The sequence below is a fragment of the Motacilla alba genome, chromosome 1, assembly GCF_015832195.1.
Source record: "Motacilla alba alba isolate MOTALB_02 chromosome 1, Motacilla_alba_V1.0_pri, whole genome shotgun sequence".
NCBI lineage: Eukaryota > Metazoa > Chordata > Aves > Passeriformes > Motacillidae > Motacilla > Motacilla alba.
In genome coordinates, this window is record NC_052016.1 from 98,896,814 (window position 1) to 98,916,089 (window position 19,276).

The following is a 19,276-nucleotide window of genomic DNA, read 5'->3' on the forward strand; positions in this document are numbered from 1 at the left end:
GCTGAGGCTTGTTATCAAACAAAAGCTGTGAGACCATATTGCATCCACAGGCAGCCCAGGGAGAACCCCAGATGTCAGACAGCCAATGGGATTTGTTACTGCAGCAAGTTAAAGGCCTATGGCATTTTTGCATATGCAGAACAGCAAAGCTCACTTGTAAGATTACACTGTTTCCTGGTGCAGCAAGAAGTGCAAACATACTCATTCATAAGCTCCTACTGCAAGAGAAGATGACAGTTCAATCCCAGATTTCCCTGAGTATCCTGACTCAATTCAGTAGTAATTTCATGTTTTCCTTGGAGAATCAGCAGACTACTTAAGCTTCCCATATATCCAAGGTCCATCTTTCCATGGAGTTTCTCAGTGAAATAACAATTGGAAAAGAAGACAAAAATGTAGCGAAGAATTTTACCACATCAACCAGCCAACTTTCAGAATCACGAGCATGTAATAACTTATACTTGTGCAAAATGAATGGAGAACCCTAATATGTTAGCTAAACCTCAGTTACACCAACAATGCCACTTATATATACTTTCTACACCTTCAAACAAATTCCAAACATGCAAAGTATGAGCACAGCATCCACGTGAAAATCTTAGTTAGCTGGGATGAAAGTTAGTTTACCTAAAAGTGGGTTATTTGTAATCATGTACTTGTTTAATCATGTTCATTCATGGAAATCAGGCAGCCTTGTCTTCCTGAGTAAGAAGCTCTGGCATGGCTTCTCTACTGAATGAAACAGAGTATTTCAAGATACTTAGCCAAATGTGGGATTACAATCTCGGCTGGTTTGACACAGGGTCATCCACGGCTTCGTGAACAACCTTGAGTCAGACTAAAGAAACAGACCTTAAACTAAAATCAGCTCTTAACAGGAGGACCCAACTGAGCTTTCTTGCAACATGAAGCAATCCAGTATGCGACCATGAGCTATGTATGGAATCAAAACAGCCCTGGAAATACAACATGACTATATCTCAGGGAAGAGCTACTGCAGTTTTGAGTCTCTTGAAGTTTTTACTTGATCCCCACACCCCTTTGGATCATCGTGACAACCACGTTATGGAATTAAACATGCCATTTCAGTCCCACACATCTCATGCCTAATCAGAATTTTATAGTAAAAGGACTGATGCCCAGTTCTAGCACTGAGAGTCTGTAAATACAATAGGACATAGTGTAATTTTTCAGATACAATACGATTATTTTTTAAATTAAAAATTCAAGCTGCTTATGGAATTCTGATGTTTAGCTTCTGCTAATGTATTGTATTGTATCTTCAGCAAAATATCTTCCCCAGTCCCAGGCAAGCCCCTGCTGCAACAGAGGAATTCATAAAGAAATTTGAGGAGTACACAGCCTTTCAGTTCTGTCTTAGAAGTTAAAAATGCATTGGAAACATTTTTTGTCTACTGGTCTATTTCAGTGAAACTGCAAAGATAATAAGAGAGGCACAAATGTATTTAATTTAATCAACCGATTTCCATTGCTGCATGGGTATAATATTTGACCTGATTTGTATTGACTTTTTTCTAATCTAATTCTATTAGATTTGAAAACTTCAGCAACATTATTTTTTCCTTCAGTTCTCATCTTTACTCTGGTTTTGGCTGTAATCTTCAGCAAATCCTGTTCAAACACAGCAACGTCACACATATTTTATTTCCAAACAGTTTCACCCAAATAGGATTACCTAGTTTTTCAAGAAATGGTGGCTATTTTGAAAATGTTTCAGAAGTAACACACAGCTATCTACTCGGGGGGGAGGGGAGGGACAGACCACTAACCATAAGTCATTAACATATAATCATGTAATTAGTTTTGCTTGAGCAAATAATACTTTCAACAATACACCTAAAGATTTCTCTGCTGACTTTATGTTAATCTCTGTAACATCAGCTACAAAATTTAACTATGTGCTGTGTGAAAAACTGGTTTTGCTTAAACTACCTTCCTGGAAGTTTTCTGTGTGCCCCAGTTTCTCTTTAGTGAAGCAGTGGAAAAGGAAAAAAAAAAAAAAACCAACACAAAACCAAACAACCCCAAAAAACCCTACAGGAAATAAACACTCTCTTTTCACATCCCCAAGCCATTCATGACTATACAGAGTGCCACTGTAGGTGATATTATGTCTCCTCCAATTGCCTGTTTTCCAGACAGAAAATTTCCTACACTAATTAGTTCCTATTTGTATGAAAGCAACCCCATACCTCTGACCGCCTTCACCATTCCTCCACGTACACCAATTCTACTCTAACAAAGGGAACAAAACTGGACATGGTACTCCAGAAGCAGGCACAGCAGAGATTACTCAGTGACAGAAGGATTTTGTCGTTCTCGGTTTCCCTCTCAGGGGTTTGTAATGTTTTGTTTGCCTTTCGGACCAACACTGAATGCCAAGGGAGCTGCTGCTGTTTTCAGGGAACTACCCACAGCCAGTCAAGGTCTCTCAGTGAGGGTAACAGCTTAGCTTACAGAATAGCATTTTCTTTTCTCATCTGCATCACTTGTACAAGCAATTAATTTCACCTTCTCTACTGATTACATACTTAGCACCACCAATTTACCCTCCAACGGTTTACACTCGGCACTGAATTCTACTATTTTGAATAAGTATTTTCACATATTTGCAAATTTTCTCTTTCCACACTTTTTTCCATTTCCAGTTCACTTAGGATTATGTTGAACAGCTGCAGGAACCCCTGCAGAAATCCCTGCTTTTTCTCCACCAGTAACTCCCCCTCCACCCACACAAAACTGACCACCTACAGCAACTCTCTATTTCTTATTTTTCAGTCAATTACTAATCCACAAAAAGGCTTCCAGTTTAACCCATAGAGCCTAAGAGTGGCTGCAGCAGGAGAAAAATGAGGTACTGACTATAAAGTAGGACTACAAGAAATAAAACCACAGAGGTTGCCCTGCTGCCGGGCGCTGCCCCATCGCTTGTGGCAGAGCATATGGACGGCTGTGCCTGTGCAGCTGAATCCCCTGCCAAACATCCCAAACAGCTTTCCTGTGATGCCACACAGTCGGCACCAGGCAGCCAAGCCCGCAGGCTCTTCCCTGGATGGCCCCACCTACCACACACCCCAAAACTCTATAGACTGGGTGGGCAGAGAAACTGCAGCACCCGTGGCACCACTGCTCTCCAAAGACAAACATAGCCAGGGGGACTCACCTAAACTGGGCTCCTGCAGAGAGGGAAGAGACCCATTGAACTTGGTTTTCATAAATTTAGGTCCTCTCAGCTCCTACAAAAAACTGCCACATACACCCACTGCACAAGGGTGATACTGATCCCCAGCTTTAAATAAAAGGGAAAGAAGAGGGAAACAGGACAGTTGATATGAAAGATCCAAACAGAAAATGCATTTTTAACATTTCAGCCTCCTCTTGGCACGAGTTCTTCCTCCACGAAGAAAAAGGATTTTTCCTTTTTATTTCCCTGAATGACTGAGTTCTCTTGGGAATCAGCCCAGTTAGGCTTTATTATGTAAAGCATCTGGGATTTGAAACTGGGATTCATAAGCAGAGATGGCAGTATTCTGCTTTTGGCAACACCTCACTCTTTCACAAGGAGAAAATTGTTCCTAGATTCACAATCTCAAGAAATACAGAGAACTTAGCAAATACATGGAGGAAGGAGGGAAACAAAAAAAAATTAAAAATTGCAGTTTTTCTTCTTAAAAATTTGACACTCAAAACACTCATACAAAGCCTTGCATATAGGCAAGGTTCATTCTTAACAGGAACACAGACTAAAGAAGCTTTCAGATGTGCAAGAGCTGTTAATAGAATAGTTCCATCAAAATTATGCCTTGTTTAATGAATATATTAATTTACCAAATCTCCAAGTCCTCAGTGTCTGCTCAAACTCAATAAATTTTTCTTTGAGAAAGTATGTGCCATACAGAAGAGGTCCTCGCAGCTGCTCTCCAGATTCCCTCATCTGGGGTGTGTGATAGCCCCACACAGAGCCTAGGCTGAGGTGACACCCGGATCAATTACTCAGCAGTAGGGGAAAAGCTTCACTCTCCCCTTCCTTTTCCATTACTGCTCAGCCCCAAGGTTGAAAAGGAGTAAACAAGAGATGAAATGCAACAAACATACTCCTCTCTATTTGACTGCCTCTTCTCCAATTTAGCCCAATCTTGCTACCATCCAGCTCCCTGTACTTTCAGTCCTCCCCAAACAGCTTGCTTCCTCCTCCAGCAATTGCAATCTCGCCTCTCCTTAAAAAAAAAAAAGAAAAAAACAACAACAACAAAAAACCACACCTAACCCCCCCAAAAAAACCCAAAACAAAAAACCCCCAACAAAACAAAAGCAAAAAACCCTCCCCCATCAATTAGTTCTTGAAGGTTAATTTAGTTACTAACTTCCCCTATTTTGTTTCTTTCATAACCTGTGTCTCAGCTTCATGCTGCAGAAGCATTGCTCATATTGCTGTGAAGTTTTGCAGTAAGGCTCTTCAGCCTGAATTAACTTAAAATGATTGACCAGAGCACAGGTTTCAATACTTCCTAGCATAACAGGCAGGGCCTTCTTTTTCCCTGGCCTACCCTGCTTGGATGAAATGTCATTTGAATCTCTCCTACCAGCCTGCTGTATTTCTAAAGAGTACCAAGTTACTTTGTAAGTGCTTCATTCAGATTTCTTCTTTGTCCTTTTTTGCCAGTAATTACTGCAGAGCCAACAGCCTTGAAAGAGTTTATTTAATGTAACACCTCCAGTTGCCCCTGCTCCAGCTGAGGGGTGTTCCAGTCTTTTCTTCAGTCTGAGGAGCTAAACTATCCAGATGTGCCCACAGCTGCACTTCTCTAAAAGCAGGCATGGCAATAAATGAATGAATGAATGTTGCCTTTTGCCAATACAGTGCCAAGTAGGACCCTTCCTCTCTAAGTTTACTGAGATATCTTTCTAGATGAAGGAAGTACTTTGTGTAGGAAATTAGGAACACCTACAACAAGAAGCATAAAGGTAAGAAGAGAACGAATTTACTCCAAAAAGGAGTAATATGGAAGGAAATGAAGCATCACTGTTATTTCCTTCATTGGGACTACAACACTTCCTTATATATATATATATATATATATATATATATATATATATATATACACACATATATATATATATATAGTTAAAGGAAAGGCCTCACAAGGGAAACTACTCCAACCCCGATAAAAATAAAACCACAGTAGTCTAAATGTAGAAAAATAAAACAGTGGATGCCAGGGAGCTCTGGTTTCAGAAGATCAGCTGCTGGTACCATGATAATTAAATAGATGGTAGAGTGTTGGTGCAGAGATGCCACAGCCATATTCTTCCAGACTTCATATTATGTATGCAAATGCTGAAATTACATGGATCCAGAAAACACACACCTTTTGTATTCTGTTGTTAGGGTGATTTTCTTTTCAAAGGAAATGCTGGATGAGGGGTCATAAAAGTAACATCTTCCCTCCAAAAGGGTCTGTCCAACATTTTTTTAAAGCTCAAAACTTTGAGGTATCCTAAAAAGTACTAGGCTTTAAATCAAATTGTATGTGTGTGTGTGTGTTTTCAGATTTTGAGTATTAAAAGTCTAAATTTTATGGCATGCCCTACTTTGTAAAAATCCCTGTTTCAAAAGAACAAGCTGCACACATAAAAGTTCAGCAGGTCTACCATTCAAGTCAGGATTGATTTAAAACACTCAGGAAATTTCTCAGTAACAGAAAGTGTTATTTAAACTGCCACATATAATTGTGAATTTTACATACAACCAACTATATAAAAGCTACTCAGAATAAAAAAGCAGGGTTTTTTCAGGACCATTCAATTTGATTGCACAGACTAAAACTGAAGCACTTACCCCTGAGGAACAGGCTGACAAATTTTAACACAGATAAAGGACTCAGTAGAAGGATGTCAACTTTAATTTGGAACTTTTTTTTTAAATCACAGAACCATTAGGTTGGAAAAGACCTTTAAGATCATTGAGTACAACCATTAACACAGCACTGCCAAGTCTACCTCTCAACTGTGTCCCTAAGTGCCACTTCTACATGGATTTTAAATACCTCTAGGCATGGAATGGGATGGGTCTTGAAATTTGACCACCTTTTTCCACGTGTACATCTTAAAAGGTAGCATTCAGGGCGACAGAAAGCTTTTCCCTTTTTATAAGAGGAAGTAGTGCAATGCTCAGGAAATGCTCAGAGGAGATTCAGTTTGTGGCTGGTCAGGCTGAGCTGCCTGACCCACCTCTGGCAGATGTGCTGCCCCAAGGCTGCTTCCCACCCCACACTGTGTGCTACCCTCCCTCCTGGAATGCACCTCCAGCACTCTTAATGGACTTGGATTTCTCTTAATGCAAAACAGAAAAAATTTTAAAATCTCAAAATAGAAAAGTAATCTTTCTATTACTTCTCTAGAAATCTATTTTTATTAATCATCTAGAAATAGGAAAGTAATTTCCAACAACCACAAGGATATTCTACCTTCAGCCAAAGACACCATGCCCCAAACAAGATCTCAGTCTTGTTGCAGAATGCTCACACTCATCACAGGTCCTGCAATGGTGCTGTTGTGTCCTTTACAACAGAGCTTGAAAACGTCTCTCTCTCTGTTTCCTTACCAGATCTATTTTATTGTCTATTTTAATGCAAACAATCCTCAGTAAATAAAGTAGCATTATTTTCTTATTTTTGTTGGTGGATGCTTAATACGGCAGATACCATCAAAAGTGGCAAAAGATCCCAGGCAGGGAAAAAATTGTCTCTAAAAAAGGCAACTTTCATTTCTTGTCAAGCAAAAATCACCATATCAAATTTACAATGATTTGTTGTGTTGGGTTTTTTTTTTTAATAAGGATATGAAATAGTATTTTCAGATCCCCTTTATTTTTCATTTAATATTCTTCACGGCATATGGTACTTCTCAAACAAGCAAATTCAACTGATCTTTCCTGGGAGATGATCCACACAAACCCCTCAGTAGATGAGGGAAAACAACTGCTCTTCAGTTTATAGTTACTCTGCTGCACTGTGGTAGAACTGTCAGAAAGAAAAAGGTCATCTAGATTTCTTTATATTGTAAGCTTTATCCAAACCACCAATTCATGCTTCCTTGAAACAGAAAGACTGAATTTTTGCTTCAATAGGCTTATGGAGTAAGCCATAAGAGATATGAAGTAGAGAAGTACTACTGTTAGTTTTCTTGAATGACTACAGTCCTAAACTGTTACTGCTTTGGAAAGAAAAATATAAGCAAGAATGCACACATTTCCTTGTTTCTTTGATTACATACTACTGTTGCCTTTTCTTATTTTCTCTTTGACTCTTCAGAATTATTTCCAATCCAAAACAAGGATTTGCTTGTCAGTGAAAAACAATGCAACGCTAGGGGTTTTTCACTTACTTAAAATGCAGTAAAATTAAGTGCTTTTTGATAAAAAAGAGGTTTCCCGGGCTTCATTTTCAAATAATTTAAGCTTTAAAATGACTAGATACTTAAAAAAAAAAAACCACAACCATGATCAAGAGCTGGCCCATAACTCCACAAAGATTAATGCAGAGGGACACACTCACAAACCCATCCCCAGAGTACAGTACACCATTTCCTACTCCAGCTCAGGAGACATTGGTTTCTAACCCTACCCAGATGCTGTCAGGTCAGCTGCAGAAAGTTGCTGGTAATTAATCTCCAGGATGCACCAAGAAGTGCAATCAAAGTATTTTCAACAGTTCCTTTGTAATCGTGCTGCTCTCGCACTGTATCGGTTTTCATTGAGTCATGTCACGTTTCCTAAGATCTAAAAGTTTGAAGTGAGATTTCCACAAAAATTCAGGTTATGTATTCTTGCCATTTCTCAAATGCTTCAAGTTTGTTTCTGCAAAATTTTGCTCTCAGCGTTCTTCTCCTTACAAGATCAGTTTCAACAGGCTGTAAATTGCTCCTTCAGATGCCAACTCTCTCCCAGAGCCTCAAAACATCAGTGCCATGGCAAATCTGAATCCCTGAAGAAGAACACTTGGATCCTCTTCACCATTCCTACTTGTGCACCCAAAAGGAAGAACATTTTCAGGGTTGAATACTGCCAGTGCATCAGCAGAGCACAGACAAGCAGCAGGGAGAAGAGGGAGGTTAGCATTATGAAATGTAAATTAAAAGCAGAATTCCAAAGGGCAGCATAAAGACAAGGCATAAGGATACCAGATACCATGGAAGGTCCAACTTGAAAATTGCTAAATTATAACAAGACCAACACACATGAAAGGAGGAGTCTGTTCGGCCCCCGGAGACTGATCTGCATTAGCATCCCCTAAGACCCATTTACTTCCTTCAAGATCTCAACCAACCCTTTAGAGAAAAACAAGACAGGCATTAAGGAAATAGTCACTTTCGCACCTGTAGTTCTTAGCATGGTACGATCTGTCATTGCTAGCATCCCCTGTTACAGCAGCTAAAACTTTGTCTGGAAGGCACGATTTTGTAAAACCAAGTAAACGCATAACCATAAACAGCCTAACAACTAATGTTTGAAATCGTGTCCTCAAATATAGAAATCAGAGATTCTTTAAGTAGAAAAGATTCCCATAGCACAAAGTTACATGTATAAACTTATTCTACTTCATCTTTTAAGTATCAGATTTCTCTTCACTGTCACATGTACGTGCAAATGGGATATGCTGTAATTATCAGTGGTGTGGTGGGTTGCAAACGAAGAGCTCTCAAAAGCAGAGAAGTTTTAGACAGTTTAACTTTTATTCCCTCACAGAATGAGGCAGCATACTGTTCAAGAAACTAAACTGATTGCTCTACAATAGAAAAAATACTTCTGTTATCTACATTCGTCAAAGTGTAAAGGCAGCAAGAAGGAGTATGATGGGATTTGGAAAACAGAACACGAATAACTGCATTGTACAAATAGTTCTTTCACTCTCCTTTTGTCCCTTTTATTTTTTCCCTGATATTTGCAAGGGAGTATTTAAAACTAAAGACTGGTTTCTCATGTAAAAGACAGCATCTGCCTGCTCACCCCACCTCCTCAATCCCCCAATGGGCTAAGCTTGTAGACACAGAGTTCATGGACTGTTCTGATGCAATACTAACTTAGAAGACCCAAAACAAATAGTAATAAAATAAAGTCTGTGAAAACGTCAAGTTTTTTCTAGAGAGAGCTCTTTAAAAAGATATACCTCATTAATGACATTCAATATTATCTGTGGGGGAAACACAGTAAGGTCTCAGATTCAAAGTTTGTTTAATACTCATGAATAAGACCCCAAACAAAGAGTCTAGTAACTAAACTCATACATAATTTCATGTGAACAGTTGCCTCCTTTTAGAAAGAAAAAGGAGTTTATGAAACATTTTAAAGCCTATTTCAGAGAGCAAGCCTACCATGGAGTAACTACCAGATGGCTATAATATTTGACAAGCTACAGACAATGTTTTGTCAACATGTGTTGTGGCTTTTTATATTGCCTAGTCTTCTCAGTCCTGTATGTTATTTTCCCAAAAATTGCGGGAAACCCCTTTACAAGCAGAAAGGCAGTCACAAATGTGACTTCTACTTCATGTACTTGTGATCCAGGTACACGCAACGAAGCTATGCAAAACATACTTGCTGAAAGACAATCCAACTCTTAACAATACTTGCTCAACAGAGTTTCTTAAAGTACAACAAGACAGGTTTTAAATTATTTTTTCTGGTATAATAACACAACCACACTGTTCCATAGATTTTTTTTTTTTTTTTTTGGCTCAAACAGTTGAAGCTAATCATAAGCATCACTAAAATCTTCTAACACAATATATGAAATCATACTCCTTTCAGCCAGAGTAAAAATACTCATCTGTGAGAACATATACATGTACCCCATATTGAATTACTTAGACAAATAAAACCAATGTCCTGCCAAAATTCTATTATATGGCACATGTACTAGCAATTCCTTTCAGCAGCTCTGATCTCCAACTCCAAAAAGCAGTTAAGACTCAACAATATGCAAACAACAGCACTCAGCTTTAAAGGCAAGACTTTAAAAGTGTTCAGAAAACAAGATGCTGTAAGGAAATATTTACGCACACATACAGAGGCCATGTTTAGACTTGTAAATACCAACCTTTTTTGTAGTTTTGTCCAAAATCCAAAACACGTCGCGCATCTCCATTAATTAGGTATTTTATGCAAAAAGAGCATAAATGACACGGCATTTGAGAAACTCACGTAGTAAAAGGTCCAAGTGTGCATGTTAAACTCTCCTCAAATGCAGTACAATTGACAGGCTTAGTGCAGTGCATTTAGATTTTGCAGTGAACTTGTTACCAAGGAAACCAGCAGCTGCAGGTGTTTTCCCATACACCAGGGAATGAAAATTCAGCAGTGAGCTTATCTACTCAGTATTTTAGTCACATATTTTTTTGGTCTCTCAATAACAAACTATTTCTCAAACTCTGTTAGTAGACCTGACTGCATTAAAAAATAATTTAAAAAACCTTCCCCTACACATGACCTTACTGAACAGTAAACAGCACCTTTAAATGTTTTCTTCTTTCTTCTCCTCCAGCCCCCTCTCCAAAAGTGCCTTACCTCCCTTGCTTTGTCTCCTTCAATAAAAGTGTGCAAACCCCACCCCATGCAATGGGTTTTCATCCCAAAAAGTGCTCTAACAACTTGGCAAGGCTCCAGCTTCCAAGAAACAATGCTGACTTGGGAGAGGGTACAGGAATGCCTATTCCAATCATACAGCATAGCTTTGCAAAATTGCACCATGCTACAGAGATATCATCATGATTGGTATGATTCATGCTTCTTAGGATGAGGATGAAAATACAAATACTCAGTAAAACCATAATGGAGATGCAAGGTACAAAATCTACTTTCAATGCAGCTCTTCCACAGGACATTAAATCAGTTATTCACCCAATGCTTACTTTTCATTGATGATACAGATTGGAAGACCAATATATATAAATTAAAATACAGGCACTACATTTTTTTTAAGTAGCCTCTTTTCTCTGAGTAAGGTACTGGAATATTTATAAGTCTTCTGAGCTCCTAAAGCATTTTTTTACTTGTCCTCTTTCAATGTTACTGAATCAACAGCAACATCTACTGGGCACAGAAGGGCAAGATTCAATTTCTTGGAAGATATTAAAGGGCCAGGTACAGGAGCATATAATATTTACAGTACCTATTTCTGCATACTTTGGCATCACTTTGGCAGTCACTGTGAAACCAGAAATGAACAAAACTTTTAAATATGCATTTGCTTTCTCTTCACCCCTTCAGAAGGGAAACAAATCCAACAGAAAGACGGACAGAAGGACAGCACTGACTCCTGGCTGCCTTTGGAGGTACCATATTACATAATGACATATATATGACAAATAACATGTTACAGTTGGGAATACTAGATACACTGGCATAACAGAACCAGTTGACAAGAATTCTGCCAGTAAAAGTATTAAAATATTCTTTGAGTTCATGCAAGGGAGAGTTTTATGATGAACCTTTTTGCTCCTTAAATCTGTTTTCCCTCTTTGCTTAATAACTACATAGATTTGCAAACTAAATAAGTAAATAAAGCAGACTCCACCAAACTGATACCAACCAAAGATCACTGACTAAAAGCCATCCAGATCAGACCAAGCAGAAGTTCTTCAAAACTTCACAAAAAACAAGATGAACACATCTAGATGAGCCTAATAAATGCTCAGAACAAAGATTCCAAAGAACTTTGCCCTAATAACACCCAGTATTTGCCTTTCATAAGAGAACCTACTGCGGTCTAAATTCCCTAACTAGAACATAATAACTGGAGCCTTGTGAGAGGAGCACAGGACAATCCATATTTCTGACACGCTCACCTAAGTAATCCAAAGAAAATGACAATGGGAGAAGCTCAGCTTCATCGTTGTTGGTGGCCTTCTGCAGGAACTGGTGTTTCACCTGCCTGCCGAAGGGCACACACTGATCAGGGTCCACAATCACAGCCCTCACCTGGATTTTGACAGCTACACAATTCCCTCTTTTAAAATGCAATCAGATGAGAACAAGATCTCTGCTCCAAGCACTCACCATGCACCACAAAACAAGTGATTATTTATTAGAAGTCTAAGTGCTACTGAAAACTGAGAGAAACTCACAACTTTCCTATTACAAGCTGAGGCCGCAGTCAGTAGCAAACCAAGTTTCCGCTTGCTACCACCCCCTCTGGTCTAGTGACTCTGCTATTCTTCAACACAGTGTCTTCACTCAGAAGAGCTCAGCAGCCAGACTGAGCATCCTCACAGACTTCCAGGCTGAAGAGGAAAGTGGAGAGGACTCTTCTGGGCGAGTGCTCCACTCACTTTGCTGTGGTGTATGTCAGGAATCCCAATGCCATTGCCCCCCTTCTGGAGGAAGCTGACTGCCCTGCCATTTGAAAAATCAAACGAGGTATGTGCAGGGCACACAAAGCAGCTCAAGAACACCACACCCACCAAACTGCAGACAGCCTTCTCAAGAGTGACAGCAGCTCTGTGTCGCAGCACATATCACAGTTGTGAGAGCCATAATACACAGAGGATCATCAGACAATTTCAGATGGCTTTAACCCAAACAGAGTAACATCATACCACATCACAGGGCTGCAAGAGTCTCCCATTCTTGTTCTTTAGCCCAGCATTTGATACCCCTCATGTTCGTGCATTGCACCTGTGTGCCCTCTGTTCCCTTCGGTGATGGGTCAGTGCACCTGGGCACTCCATGGCTCATTGCTGTCAATGCTGCCCACCTGCTTGTCACAGCTGTATCCATTGGGGACGAGGCTTGGCCACAGCCCCACTCCCAATTACCACAAACTGTGTGCCTACAGCTCTGGGCAAAGGTAAGAGAACCTGTGATGAGGTAGCCCAGTCCTCATCAGAAAAACTGCTGAAGGAATTACCCCCTCTCAGACTTTAAACACCTAAATGTTACTAAAGTGTCCCAAACATTGGCACTGTTCTCCCACATGCTGCTGGGGAGCCTTCTTCCTTTGCAGTGCAGTGAACAAAAGTGCAGCAGCACTGCTGGAGCCCCACTAGTTGGTAAAACAGGAAAACCCAATTGCTCCATTTGGGACTGGTCCTGGCTGCACACACAGATGTCATTTTGATACCTTGTACAATCTCATTGGTAGCCTTCGTATGTAAACATGTTTTTCAGCAGTCAAAAGGGCAGGCATAGGCCCTTTTCTGTGCAATGAGGGATGCCCAGGTACACAATACACCACATGAGACCATTGCACTGCACTGAAACAGCACAGAAGCACAGTACAGCACTCCAACAGCAAATTTCAGTACACAGTATGGTTACAGAACATACAGTCTGTGTCCTACAATGAGGCGTTTCTCAAAAGAAACAATAATAGGGAAGGGAAAAAAGTGTGTATGCACAAAAGCAAACATGTAATGTGGCATTTTTTCCATATTTTTCCCCCTACTCCTCTGACTGCAAGCCCTGTCTGTGGAAAAAAGCAACTGTTAGGATTTCACCTAGAAAAAAATAATCTGTCCACAACACTAAGAATGCTAGTGAAGATGATTTTAGGCAGCATTAAGAGAGCTGACTGCTTCTAGGCCCACCAGCCTTGTTTCAGTTGGGCTTTTTGGCAGTTCCTGACAGCATTACCGAGGTCCCCAATATGTTCTTTGCGCACACCTTACTGGAAATAGAAGCTGCTGGCAAGACTGCCTTGTTTTCAAGGACTTGCTCCCTACCTCAAAGAAACCTCAGCAGAAGCACCACTAATGTGTTCTCCCCAAAACCTTCACCTTTGGACAGGTTTCCTTGGCAGCAGTTAACCCCAGGTGGTTTATTTTCCACTGAAGCTGTCATTTTCAGTGTAGCCGTTTTTCCCCAAGATGATTTTCAGATGGAAGTGACACATGTTGCATGGATACCACAAGGCCTTCCCCTCCTTTCTCCACACACTTAGTAAATAAGTACATTTCCCCAGGTAAGTCTTGGCAAAACAGGTTGCACAAATTTGACAGCAGGAAATTTTCCCTGACAGACTCCAGATACAACATCAAATTTACTTCCTTCTTCTCTATATAAAGAGTTGTTTAGCAATGTCAGTATTGATCAAAACATGATCAATAATTAGTTAAGATGACATCTGAAGACTACAATAATCTAATTATGTGCAACAAATAATTTTAAAGAATCACAATTTTTCTAATGCCCCCTATGATTAACAAATAGGCTTAAACAGCTATAAGCTGAGAAAATGAAACTTCTAACTGAACAACTTAAATTGCTTCAAGCTGTAGCAGAAAGCAAAACTAGAGTTGAAAAGAAACTTCAATATTTGATTTCATTATTCTCAGTTTTTTCTGTTACCAAAGTTCCCTCCTCCTATGTAATGAGGGTTTGGCTTCCTAAATGCTGAAAGAGAGTGCATTGATTAGCCCCAGAAAATCTGTGCATTTGCATGAAACAGCCCTGAGTAATTCCTTAGTGCCAGAGGCAACAACTGAACCAACATTAAATCTGGGTATTGGCTAGAACTGAGGCAAAGCAATTTATTTCCATGACAAATGGTCCAGCACAAACAGTCCAGCTGGAAGCCAGTGAGGCTGGGTAACCCCACATTTTCCCTACAGATACGCAGATGACACTGATATGATATTAAGACAGCATGTGAGACCTTGTCACTCAGATGGTTCCTACTGCACCTATCCAAGACCTAACATCTACATTCACAACTTCTATATCTTCCCAACCTGAGGAGCAAGTGCCAAATCCAGCAAGAAGCCTGCCCTTACAGAATAAGCCAGTTTCTAATATAGAGTTTGATTTTTTTTCTGTTTACTTATTATAATCAAGCAGATTTACAAAGATATTCACTGCCTACAGATGCAGGAAAATGGGATTTACAGAATACCTAAGCAGGTTAGACATGTAACCCCTCTTGAATTTCAATTATGCTGCTGCTTAGACACTTTTCCAATTTCTTTGGAGCCACCTGAGGCACCGAAAGCACAAAGGTACTCATGTCAGGGACTGAACAGAATTGACAAAGCTTTCCTGCTTTAGCTTCAGCAAGCATCTATTACTTCATCCTGCACTAAGAAGATCTGAAAAGCAAAGCGTAATTTAAATAAAAAGAGAAAGATTCACTACATTCAGATGCATCACAAAAGCTGGGAATTTTCTTAATAAACTAAATGTTACTGCTTTCCCTTCTGATTAAACGTCTATAGATTTTAAATAGATTATAAACCAAAGAACACCTATAACTTGTGCTTGTGCCATCTCTCCGAAATATTTCACAACAGAGTTCAAAGAACTCTGAAGAAAGAATTAAATGTGCTTTCATGCCTTTGATTAAAAGCTAAGAGCAATTTCAGGCAGGACCATTTCCTGAAAATGGGTTTTTTTTCAGCAAACAGCAGGTGAACTAAAAATCCATCAAGTGTGGCACTTAATTACAAAGACAGACAGACAGATAGATGCATACATATACACACATACACACAGAATTTTACTCCTGACATTGCCAAACTACCTCTGGATAGCTCATTTTTTAGCTGGCAACGCCTTTTTTACACTAATAAGCTTTTCTGCTCTAACTTCTCGAACTGAACAAGAAGTTATTTTTATACATTCCATATCTGCTGTAATTCCCAGGAAATAAGGAATTAGAGTAAGATGTTTAATATTAATTTCATTTAAGAGGGTGGTTAACTTGGATAGCTTAGAAGTCTTAAGAAGAAAATCCTGACAAGACTCCTACTGATTTTAATCAGACTGGATTTCACTGCTCTATTAGTCAAAGCAGCAACACGACACAGAAGAGGTTTACCACGCAAAGGCTTTCTTTTCCATGTTGTTAGACAGATTATTCCAATTAGTTTTAAACGTGTCTCCTTTTGAGGAGTAAAGCTCATAAGAATTTGCCAGATTCCCTCAGCTGAAACTCAGTTTTAATAAAAAGCAGCTCCTTTAGCTAACACATCAAGACACTGGCTCACAAACCCATGCTGAGACCAGAACCAGTCCTACAGCAGCCAGCCAGGGAACAGGCTTGTAAAGACATTTATAGGAAAATAGCCTCCAACAATGGGAAATGCTAACCCTGCACACATAATATTTTCTGTATCTTACTTGGGCATGCACTTCCTATCAATCAAAACACTCGTACCAAACAAAGCTCTACATGGATTTTCTTATAAGCTCCACAGCCAAACACAATCAGTCTTTAAAGGGCAACCCACCGACACCAAGGAGATAAAGAAAAATGCACAGCAGAACAAATAGCCTTTTCTGCCAAAAAAATTATGTTGAGCTCAGATCTATGTTCATAAAAAAAGAAAACAAATCTCAGGTTCCTCTTCCCTGAGCATTGTGACAGATGCCACCAGGGACAACAATAGCTCCCAGCTACGTGCTGGACTGTGTATCACTAAGTGGCTTGTGTATTATGGCTTAGAGACTCCTGCCCTAGTTGGCTTGTATTTAAAGGTAAGAAAGGTCATGGGCTATTTAGCACCTGCACAACTGAGAAGCAGACTGAGGCTGAGAAGTCTGTAATGCCATCTGCATTCCACAGAAGATGTACCAATGTGAATGGAAGTACAATGGTGTCACACCCATGAAACAAAGTGATCTTCTTGTAGATGCGTCTGGAATTCTAACAAAGAAGAAATCTTCAATTGCCTCACATATTTTGGCGTTGACACTTTATTTTTTCATGTATGCAAACAACCTCATAGAAAATACTGAGTGATATTCATAGCCTCATTTTTCACATGTACCTTCCAGCTGTACCAATCTAGTTTGTAAGTTATCCCCTGCAAAGAAAACTTTTTCATAAAGTTGTTAGTGGAAGCATACTGCAATGTACACAACTTTGCCAATTAAAATTAAACTCCTATTAAGACATCAAATCTGATAAAGCTTCTTGGAGAATATAAAACAGCTCCAAGAATCAAGGAACTTGCTACATATATTGCATAAATGATGACTTCTCCCCAAAAATGCAATGACACTCTTCTAGCTACCAATAAAAGAAGCAGAAGAGATAGATTTCAGTTTCTTCATTTTTAAAGGTTGCCTTTGTACACTATCAAGGAATAGGAAGGACTCAATCCAAACAGCATTAACTACCGTTTTTCTGAAAAGTCACCTAATTTGAAACAGTATAGTTATTGTAACAATGAATACCCACAATGTTTCCCTTGTACATTACTTTGGAAATCTTGTATTTACACAGTTCTGACTAGTGGAAGAAAAGGGCTAATACATGTAGTTGAAGTTGTACTAGGGGTTCTGTGTATAACTGAAGTTACCAGACATACAAGTGTTTAAGAGAAAAGTTGTTTTTTCCCCTCTTCTGATGCAGGTGATGAGTCATCAGTGGTCTTGATAATGTAACCTGAGCATCCTGTTCCAGCCATGTTGCAGATGTATGTAATTCAGTTAAAGCTGTCACCTTCAGTAATGCCATTGAGAAGTACCCAGAAGGGTGTTTATGTATGGAAAACAATGCAATTTAACATTTTGAGATGATTTCTCACACATTTCTTTCAAAGAGCCTGAGTGTAACAGACAAGCATTTCAAGTGCCTATGAGTGCAACAGCTGATATTGTGCTTTGCAGCACTGCTACAAGGGTTAGAATTGGCACATCACAGTCACTTTGCTGTCTTTTCAGCTGCCTTGTAGTTTCAGATGCAAAAATGTCATCAATCAGGTAAATTGATAAAATGACACGTATTTTATAATTTGAAATAATTAAAAATTATTTTCCTACTCCTTAAGTACGTCATCTTAGGTAAGCTTGGATTGAGGAGACTTCAGACTTCAGTCAGTTGTCACCTGCATTCTTGGATTCCTCAAACCTGGGCAGAGTCATGATAGTCCCTTACTTTGTAAAAGCTTTGACTGTGTGGCTATTTGCTACTACTTCAGCAATTACAGCTCCCAAGATGTAACACTACCAAATCTTGAGACTACAAAAAAGTTTCCTCTGCTGAATCATGGCAGGAGGCTAAAAGCCCTTGCAGGAAAAGATTATATTCCAAACAGACCTGAACTGAACGGGGGGGGGGGGAAATCCAAACAAATAAAGAATAGGTGTCAGCCATTTGAAGGGAGAGAGAAAATAAATAACAATTGCTGTATGTAAATAGGCCTCCAAGAACATCACTCCTCAAGACCAATTCCACACAGGTAGAACAACAAAACAGGCACAGAGAAAACATAGAAATACTAATTTCTAATTTTTTTAAATTATTATTAGTAAAGGCTCATTATTGCCTTCCATGCCTCCATTAATTTCCAGGATCTTTCCATTTTTCAGGCTCTGCTGAATGCAGGAGAGGGAAGGCTGAATTACACATACCATTTGAATTGAGGCAAGAGTACACACAAGTTGGTCTGATGCTATGATGTTCCCATCTCACTTGTGCTCTGCCCCAAGCTCAATTTTGCATGCTGCTTCATCTGTCCCTTTCATGCTCAACTCTTAAAGCTGTCAAGATGCAGTATCTTCTGTCTGTGTGTGTGTGTGTGTGCACTTACAGACACAATGAAGACCTGATATTAATTATAACATCTAGCAAGAACCACAGTAAAAATATTGCTGTTAATAAAGCATCAACAGCACAGCAGATGAGTTCCTGGGGAGGGAGAGGGAATTAAAACTTCAGCAACAGCAACATATGGTTTAAATAAAAGCAGAAAGATGCTCTCCATCATACAGTATTAACAGTCTGCATGGGAGACTAACACCCCTCACATTTGCTTTCAGAAGTCAAAAATAACAAGACAGAAGACTCCAACATTATCTTCCACAGCAGCATCTCTCTTTCCCATGAGAAGACTATAAGGATTAGTTTCACAGAACAAGGCACTTCAACAGAAAAAATATCTCCTTGTTTTCTTGAAATAAATATTTGAATAAGTAATAAACCAGAGTAAAGCATCTTCTCATTTTAAATGTTCACCACATTAGCTCTTTTCAGACCAGACTCTTTAGCAGTCCCTTGATAAAGTCAGAAAATCTTAACATAAAAATTTCATTAATTAAGAGCAATGATATGTTAAAAATCAAACCCCAATAAAATATCCACAAACAATGAATCAGCCAATCCTCAAAACTAACAACAACAGTATTAAATATGGCACAGAAAAACCTTTCATACTTCATTTACTAAAGTTTATGAACTTTAGCAGAAAATTATCTTCCACTTAGTTTCTCATGTAGTCTCTGGCTAGTTCTGGGAAAGCTCCTTTCCCAGTCTACACA

At 39.3% G+C, this 19,276-nt stretch overlaps 1 protein-coding gene across 9 annotated transcripts in view; it reads right to left on the reverse strand.

Annotated features, from left to right (window-relative positions):
* MCF2L (MCF.2 cell line derived transforming sequence like) overlaps window positions 1-19,276 on the reverse strand; it is a 156,726-nt gene that overhangs the window by 124,626 nt on the left and 12,824 nt on the right. Inside the window, exon 1 of one of the 9 annotated variants that reach the window (XM_038156574.1) lies at window positions 10,119-10,797. The exons of 7 other annotated variants lie outside the window; for them this stretch is intronic. In XM_038156574.1, coding sequence (XP_038012502.1) covers window positions 10,119-10,209 — 91 coding nt within the window. In that variant the 5' untranslated portion in view covers window positions 10,210-10,797. Of the gene's footprint in view, window positions 1-3,184; window positions 3,208-10,118; window positions 10,798-19,276 lie in introns of those variants that run through there. One more of the 9 variants, XM_038156588.1, reaches the window with a different exon arrangement.